Source organism: Ceratina calcarata, unplaced genomic scaffold (genome assembly GCF_001652005.2).
Source record: "Ceratina calcarata isolate Rehan_Ccalc_2016 unplaced genomic scaffold, ASM165200v1 scaffold4682, whole genome shotgun sequence".
NCBI lineage: Eukaryota > Metazoa > Arthropoda > Insecta > Hymenoptera > Apidae > Ceratina > Ceratina calcarata.
The window spans coordinates 1-1,286 of NW_017170933.1; the positions used below are offsets into that span (position 1 = coordinate 1).

The window sequence follows — 1,286 nt, forward strand, 5'->3', positions numbered from 1 at the left end:
ACCCCGGCGACAATGCACGATGGCTAGGACAATCAGTTTCACATATTAATACAATGAAAAAATTGTATTTGTAACTTCGAGATCTACTAGTCTTACCTTTGCTGGATGCGATTTATTCATCGTCATCCCAAGGGTCCCGTTGCGTGACGTTTCCGCGAGCTTTGCCCGCCGTTCTTCCATACCAAATGTCTTTTAACGCCGCCACCATTGCTATCTTGAACNCGATCGCATTATAAATAGGATAATGACCGTATATAGCGGAAGTGATTTTTGACACGTTGAGTGCTTCTGTGCCATATCGATCTCCAAGCCATGTTAAGTGGCTAATTACGTATTCGGTCATACTTTCATTTAAGGAGATGGTCACCGCTTCCTCTAACGTAACACCGCCCAGCGACTTATAATATGCGACCTAAAGAAAGAAAATTACTATAAATATATATACATACATTACATTAATTATTGTTTCACTTACGAGGTCACTGAACTGTTCATCGTTTATTTGGTCCACATCTATAAAATCTTTTAACCTCTTTAAAGGGAAGTATGGTGGACGCGGTACCCTGTTTTTTAATTCAGTCAGCATTAGTCTGAAGATGATGAAGAAGGAGGTAGTATTTCAAGTTGATACATTCGACATAATAAATACTTACTTTTGATTGACATTTATGCGTTCCATTACTTGAGTCAGTGTTCTGTAAAGAGAAAAAAAGTATCAGAACGTTATGCTACAAATACAAGCGATCTACTACTAGAAATAATATATTCGATACTTACTTTTGGTTATCCTCTATCTCGCGGACGAGCTGCATTATTGATCTGCAAATATAAGAGTAGAATCTTATGAAATTTCAATTGCTAATAAATTTGTTAGCATTGGAGCACGTGAGTCCAACTTGGGCTCAAATTAAATCTCGAAATCTCTAGTTTAATTAATTTTTAGCGATAATTCCAACTACATCGACTCTAAACGGATGAAAATCCGTTGCACAAAGTTTCGAAAATGCAAGCTACGTGTCCATGCTATCTGGGTAACGATATAGAATAAATGAGCTAACTTACGTGTTCGAGGGTGCAGATTCTGTTTGCCCGCAGCTGTCAGGAAAGTGAGCGTCGCTATCCAGGGAGGACTGCGAACGTTCGCTCATGTACACCAACATGTAAGCGTTCGTGCAAGGTTTCACTCCTTGACCACCATAATTGTGTTCGATAGCTTCTTCTTTCGTACACCTCGAGACAACATCGTCGTCGAATTTGTACCACTGCTTCAATATTAAGTACATACG

The 1,286-nt window shown here is 39.1% G+C and overlaps 1 protein-coding gene across 1 annotated transcript; it reads right to left on the reverse strand.

Annotated features, from left to right (window-relative positions):
• Positions 1-182: 182 nt before the first annotated feature.
• Positions 183-1,230, reverse strand: LOC113464651 (uncharacterized; the record flags this gene model as incomplete). The annotated part of the gene is made up of 5 exons (XM_026815559.1): positions 183-412; positions 476-563; positions 654-695; positions 778-819; positions 1,063-1,230. Coding segments are annotated over 5 exons (570 nt in total), but the record flags the coding sequence as incomplete, so codon positions are not given.
• Between the last annotated feature and the right edge of the window lie 56 nt (positions 1,231-1,286).